We start from the raw sequence: 7,063 nt of genomic DNA, 5'->3' as shown, positions 1-7,063 counted from the left end.
ACATATAATAGTATAATATTGTATATAATATAACATGTAATAATATAAATATATCAAACATGATATATGTTAAACTACTCAGCAGTATGTAAAGAAGTCATGTGACGTGTACACCGTTCATTTATCAATAGTATAATAAACTCAAAATATAAAAGAGTATTTTTTGCTGTTAATACTTAACTTTATTAAACATTCCTGTTTACATTACAGTTCATTCATTTTACAGTTCCTGTCTACCACAAATATATATTATTTTATTTTTACTAAATGTGTTTATAGATTTGATGTCTAGTTGCTTGTTTTATTCCTTTATATTCCCATTTAATGAGCGTTCCAACACAACAACTACTCTTATTCTGAAAGCCAGCGGAAGTGTAATTATTGTGACTCGACAAAGAAGAAGAAGAAGAAGAAGAAGAACTCGTAGTAGTCCCGGTCCCGGTCCTGGTTGTGGTTGTGGTTGTGGTTCTGGTTGTGTGGTCCAGTCAGAAACAGTCTCTCCGTGTTAAACAGTGTGGTTGTGTCGGTGCTGGTTCAGATGGAGATGGAGTCCTCCTCCGTGGTGGAGATAGACGGCAGCGTGATGGAGGGAGTGAGTATCACAACATGCTAACATGCTAACATGCTAACAGAAGGCTAGGCTAGCTGGAGCTGCCGGTTCTGAGCGGGTTCCGGTTCTGATGTGTCTCTGTTCCTCTCTGTGTCTTCAGGGCGGGCAGATCCTCAGACTGTCCGCAGCGCTGAGCTGCATCAGCGGCTCCTCCATCAGAATCACCAAGATCAGAGCCGGAAGAACCTCACCTGGACTCAGGTGAGATACAGCTAGCAGCTAACAGCTAACAGCTAGCAGCTAGCAGCTAACAGCTAGCAGCTAGCAGCTAACAGCTAGCAGCTAACAGCTAGCAGCTAGCAGCTAACAGCTAGCAGCTAACAGCTAGCAGCTAACAGCTAGCAGCTAGCAGCTAACAGCTAACAGCTAGCAGCTAGCAGCTAACAGCTAACAGCTAACAGCTAGCAGCTAACAGCTAACAGCTAGCAGCTAACAGCTAGCAGCTAACAGCTAACAGCTAGCAGCTAACAGCTAACAGCTAGCAGCTAGCAGCTACTCAGTTAGCTGAGTTACTCAGTAAGTTATTGAGTATTGAGTATTAGCAGATAACAATGAAAAGCAGAGCTGGTAGTAGTAACGGTTGTTTGAACCTTTCTGTAGCTCCTCTGTTAGCTGAAGGTCTCCCGGTTCCTTCCTGCTGCTGGGAACCTTTCTGTAGCTCCTCTGTTAGCTGAAGGTCTCCCGGTTCCTTCCTGCTGCTGGGAACCTTTCTGTAGCTCCTCTGTTAGCTGAAGGTCTCCCGGTTCCTTCCTGCTGCTGGGAACCTTTCTGTAGCTCCTCTGTTAGCTGAAGGTCTCCCGGTTCCTTCCTGCTGCTGGGAACCTTTCTGTAGCTCCTCTGTTAGCTGAAGGTCTCCCGGTTCCTTCCTGCTGCTGGGAACCTTTCTGTAGCTTCAATGGAGAAAAGACGACGCCAACAAGACTGCATTGAAATATCCCCTAAAGTCAGAGTTTGTGTTTTGTAGACAGACGTTCAGACCTCCTGATACATGGATGAATACATCCAGACAACCTGCTGGAGCTGCTCTAGAACTCAGCATCCATCCTCTTCATCCAGCAGCGTTTACATTTACACATTCTAGAAATAGAACAGAAATCTTTGCAGATTCTTTGTGGCAGTCTTTCTTCCACTAAACGGGAGCAGCGTCAATCACTTCTGTTCATGATGTTTATTGATTTACTGGAAGGATCAAATATGTGCCGAGTTCACTAGAAGACTCTCAGCACCCCAAACCTAGTCTTATTTGTGTGAACGTCATCTGTTGAGTGACGGAGGTGAAAACAACTTCTGAATGGAGTTCTGAGGAAACAGAGTTTGGTGAGACATATCAGATGTTCAGTTTATGGCTGCTGTATAATGTGTGTGTGTGTGTGTGTGTGTGTGTGTGTGTGTGTGTGTGTGTGTAGACCTCAGCACCTGAGTGGCCTCCAGCTGGTCTCAGATCTGTGTTCAGGTGATCTACAGGGAGCCTCCATCGGCTCCACTGACATCACTCTGACTCCAGGAAAGATCCAGTCAGGAAACTACACAGCTGATCCTCAGACAGCAGGGTGAGACTGTCTCTCTGTCTGTCTCTCTCTCTCTGTCTCTCTGACAGTGAGACAGGGTCCAGTTGTCCTGTGTTACTGACTCATTGAGTTCTTCTTCTTTTAATGTGTGTGTGTGGGGGGGGTGTGTATCAGGAGTGTGTGTCTGTTACTCCAGGTGTCTCTACCTTGTTCTCTGTTCGCTGCTTCGTCCTCTGAGCTCCGTCTGAAGGGAGGAACCAACGCAGAGATGGCTCCTCAGATAGACTACACCATCAAGGTACTACTACTACACCTAGTACTACACTCTGTATACACAGAGATGTCTCCTCAGATAGACTACACCATCAAGGTACTACTACTACACCTAGTACTACACTCTGTATACACAGAGATGTCTCCTCAGATAGACTACACCATCAAGGTACTACTACTACTACTACACCTAGTACTACACTCTGTATACACAGAGATGTCTCCTCAGATAGACTACACCATCAAGGTACTCTCAGTACTACACTCAGTACAGACAATGTACACTCACTGTAAACATGTATACAGTGTACATCACATGTTGTACACTCACTGTGTACTTTCTGTATACATGTATACAGAGTATGTTGTGTACTAACGGTGTATTTTCTTCTTCAGGTGTTTAAACCGATCGTGGAGAAGTTTGGAGTCCATTTTGACTGTGATGTCATCATGAGGTCAGTGTCCTGTTTCCTATCTGCTCAATAGAATCATACCCAGGGTATCTCGGGCATACCCAGGGTATCTTCTGGTTATCTGGCTTCACTAACTTTAACAACAGAGATAAAACTAAGCATTCCTGTGAAGCTGGTTATCAACTAGTAACAGCCAACCAGTCTACTGACCAATAGCAGACATGGACCAGTCTACTGACCAATAGCAGACATGGACCAGTCTACTGACCAATAGCAGACATGGACCAGTCTACTGACCAATCGCAGACATGGACCAGTCTACTGACCAATCGCAGACATGGACCAGTCTACTGACCAATCGCAGACATGGACCAGTCTACTGACCAATAGCAGACATGGACCAGTCTACTGACCAATCGCAGACATGGACCAGTCTACTGACCAATCGCAGACATGGACCAGTCTACTGACCAATCGCAGACATGGACCAGTCTACTGACCAATAGCAGACATGGACCAGTCTACTGACCAATCGCAGACATGGCCCAGTCTACAGACATGGCCCAGTCTACAGACCAATCGCAGACATGGCCCAGTCTACAGACCCATCGCAGACATGGCCCAGTCTACAGACATGGCCCAGTCTACAGACCAATCACGGACATGGACCAGTCTACAGACCCATCACAGACATGGCCCAGTCTACAGACCCATCACAGACATGGCCCAGTCTACAGACCCATCACAGACATGGCCCAGTCTACAGACATGGCCCAGTCTACAGACCAATCACGGACATGGACCAGTCTACAGACATGGCCCAGTCTACAGACCCATCACAGACATGGCCCAGTCTACAGACATGGCCCAGTCTACAGACCCATCACAGACATGGCCCAGTCTACAGACATGGCCCAGTCTACAGACCAATCACGGACATGGACCAGTCTACAGACCAATCACAGACATGGCCCAGTGTACAGACCAATCACAGAAACATTTATCAAAGGAAGAGTGAACTATATTACCTAGACCACGCCCCCTCCAGATTCACCCAGACCACGCCCCCTCCAGATTGAGTGGACCTGATGGCAGTCTTGTCTGTGTTTCAGGGGGTACTACCCTAATGATGGTGGTCTGGTCTTGGTTTCAGGGGGTACTACCCTGACGATGGTGGTCTGGTCTTGGTTTCAGGGGGTACTACCCTAATGATGGTGGTCTGGTCTTGGTTCCAGGGGGTATTACCCTGACGATGGTGGTCTGGTCTTGGTTTCAGGGGGTACTACCCTAATGATGGTGGTCTGGTCTTGGTTTCAGGGGGTACTACCCTGACGATGGCGGTCTGGTCTGTATTTCAGGGGGTACTACCTTGACGATGGCGGTCTGGTCTTTGTTTCAGGGGGTACTACCCTGACGATGGCGGTCTGGTCTGGTCCGTGTTTCAGGGGGTACTACCCTGACGATGGCGGTCTTGTCTGTGTTTCAGGGGGTACTACCTTGACGATGGCGGTCTTGTCTGTGTTTCAGGGGGTACTACCCTGACGATGGCGGTCTTGTCTGTGTTTCAGGGGGTACTACCCTGACGATGGCGGTCTTGTCTGTGTTTCAGGGGGTACTACCCTGACGATGGCGGTCTTGTCTGTGTTTCAGGGGGTACTACCCTGACGATGGCGGTCTTGTCTGTGTTTCATGGGGTACTACCTTGACGATGGCGGTCTGGTCTGTGTTTCAGGGGGTACTACCTTGACGATGGCGGTCTTGTCTGTGTTTCAGGGGGTACTACCTTGACGATGGCGGTCTTGTCTGTGTTTCATGGGGTACTACCTTGACGATGGCGGTCTGGTCTGTGTTTCAGGGGGTACTACCTTGACGATGGCGGTCTTGTCTGTGTTTCAGGGGGTACTACCTTGACGATGGCGGTCTTGTCTGTGTTTCAGGGGGTACTATCTTGACGATGGCGGTCTGGTCTGTGTTTCAGGGGGTACTACCCTGACGATGGCGGTCTTGTCTGTGTTTCAGGGGGTACTACCTTGACGATGGCGGTCTGGTCTGTGTTTCAGGGGGTACTACCCTGACGATGGCGGTCTGGTCTGTGTTTCAGGGGGTACTACCCTAATGATGGCGGTCTTGTCTGTGTTTCAGGGGGTACTACCCTCGAGGCGGCGGTGAGGTGGCGGTGACGGTGAACCCGGTCAAAGAGCTGCAGCCGGTCGTCATGACGGAGAGAGGAACCATCACTAAGATCTACGGCCGCGCCTTCGTTGCCGGAGTCCTGCCCTACAAAGTAAAGTTACCACGGCAACACAGACAGGAAGTGATGTCATAACAGGGGTTCTTTAATCCTTCTCAAATGACGGGTTGATCAGGTCCAGGTATTGATCGGGTCCACGTAGTGGTCGGGTCCGCGTATTGATCGGTTCCAGGTATTGATCGGGTCCGCGTATTGATTGGTTCCGCGTATTGATGGGGTCCAGGTATTGATCAGGTCTGCGTATTGATCGGTTCCCCGTATTGATGGGGTCCAGGTATTGACTGTGTCCTCTGTGTGTCTTCAGCTGGCTAAAGACATGTCGTCTGCTGCTGTTCGGACCATCAGGAAGGAAATCAAAGATCTGTACATCAACATCGCGGCGCTGCAGGAGAAAGAGATGGCCTTCGGGAACGGCAGCGGCATCATGTAAGCCCCGCCCACCTGCTGACATCACTACTGATGTAAAGTCAAGCTGACAACATGAAAACAGCTGTAAACATGGGAACTTCCTTTGACTGACGGTGGTTGTAGTTTGTCCCACGTACAGTGAACACCTCCTGAGCCGGAGCTCTCTGATTGGTCCGTCTCCTCTCTGTGTTTCAGCATCATCGCGGAGTCGTCCACAGGTTGTGTGTTCGCAGGTTCGGCTCTGGGGAAGAAAGGTGAGCAGCTGCTGGGACCCTTAAACGGTCTGGTCTAACGGACCAATCACAGAGCTGAGCTGCAATGTGACGTCTGTCAGGTGGGACCAGACAGCCAATCAGAGGGGTAACAGGGTAACAAACGTGTGTGTGTGTGTGTGTGTGTGTGTGTGTTTCAGGTGTGTATGTAGATAAAATTGGTATTGAAGCTGCTGAGATGTTGCTGAGAAACATCCGACACAACGGCTGCGTGGACGAGTTCCTGCAGGACCAGGTGAGACGCACCTTCTGACCTCACTGTGACCTTACTCTGACCTCACTGTGACCTTACTCTGACCCGTGGATGTTCAGTATTATAAAACGTGCTCTGACCTCCTCTTCCTCCTCAGCTCATCATCTTCATGGCGTTGGCGAAGGGAACGTCCCGGATTCGAACCGGCGCCGTGACGCTGCACACGCAGACGGCCATTCACATCGCGGAGCAGCTGACTCAGGTCAGAGACACTCGGAGGTCACACGGAGGTCAAACTGTCTGAGTGTGTTTATAATATTTAACGTTCATGTTTCTGTTTGCAGGCAAAGTTCACAATAACGAAGTCTGAGGACGAGCTGAGCAGCAACAACACCTTCATCATCGAGTGTGTAGGATCAGGAGCCGCTAACACACACCTGTAAACACACACACACACACACACACTCTCCAGCTGCCCCCCCATCATGGCCGACCCTCTCAGCTTCTGTCTCAGGATGTTTCATTAAAACTGTAATAAATCAATAAAACTGGTTCTGTTCTTCCATCATTCATTGATTCGTCTCTTCATGCTGCTGAGAACCGCTCATACAAACACCTTCACTCAGCACTGAGCTCCTGGGACCGCTGGTAGGGCCCGCCGGGACCGCTGGTACCGCTGGTAGGTACTGCTGGTAGGGACCGCTGGTACCGCTGGTAGGGCCCGCCGGGACCGCTGGTACCGCTGGTAGGTACTGCTGGTAAGGACCGCTGGTAGGGCCCGCTGGGACCGCTGGTAGGTACTGCTGGTAGGGACCGCGGGTACTGTACCGCTGGGACCGCTGGTACCGCTGGTAGGTACTGCTGGTTGGGACCGCGGGTACTGTACCGCTGGGACCACTGGTACCGCTGGTAGGTACCGTACCGCTTTAAGGTACCGCTGGTAGGTATCGTACCGCTGGGGAGGGTTTAACATGAGGGCTGAACCGGACGGATTGAAAGGTGCCATATAGAATATCGATGCTGTGTAGTAGAGTATCTATATAATAGTATAATATAATATAGTATATAGCGGTGCGGTGTGTTTCATAGACCATGCGAGCAGCGCTTGTTAGTGGAAGTTATAAAGGTTAAAGGG

The 7,063-nt window shown here is 49.6% G+C and overlaps 1 protein-coding gene across 1 annotated transcript; it reads left to right on the top strand.

Moving 5' to 3' along the window:
- Nucleotides 1–399: 399 nt before the first annotated feature.
- Nucleotides 400–6,496, top strand: rtca (RNA 3'-terminal phosphate cyclase). Its single transcript, XM_037762912.1, has 11 exons — nucleotides 400–592; nucleotides 711–811; nucleotides 2,017–2,160; nucleotides 2,293–2,416; nucleotides 2,788–2,846; nucleotides 4,947–5,088; nucleotides 5,360–5,481; nucleotides 5,659–5,717; nucleotides 5,876–5,970; nucleotides 6,086–6,190; nucleotides 6,273–6,496. The coding sequence occupies exons 1-11, from the start codon at nucleotides 539–541 to the stop codon at nucleotides 6,369–6,371; spliced, it is 1,104 nt and encodes a 367-aa protein (XP_037618840.1). The 5' UTR covers nucleotides 400–538; the 3' UTR covers nucleotides 6,372–6,496.
- Nucleotides 6,497–7,063: the final 567 nt, after the last annotated feature.

The sequence above is a fragment of the Sebastes umbrosus genome, unplaced genomic scaffold (assembly GCF_015220745.1).
Source record: "Sebastes umbrosus isolate fSebUmb1 unplaced genomic scaffold, fSebUmb1.pri scaffold_112_arrow_ctg1, whole genome shotgun sequence".
NCBI lineage: Eukaryota > Metazoa > Chordata > Actinopteri > Perciformes > Sebastidae > Sebastes > Sebastes umbrosus.
This window is presented reverse-complemented; position numbering and strand designations above follow the sequence as displayed.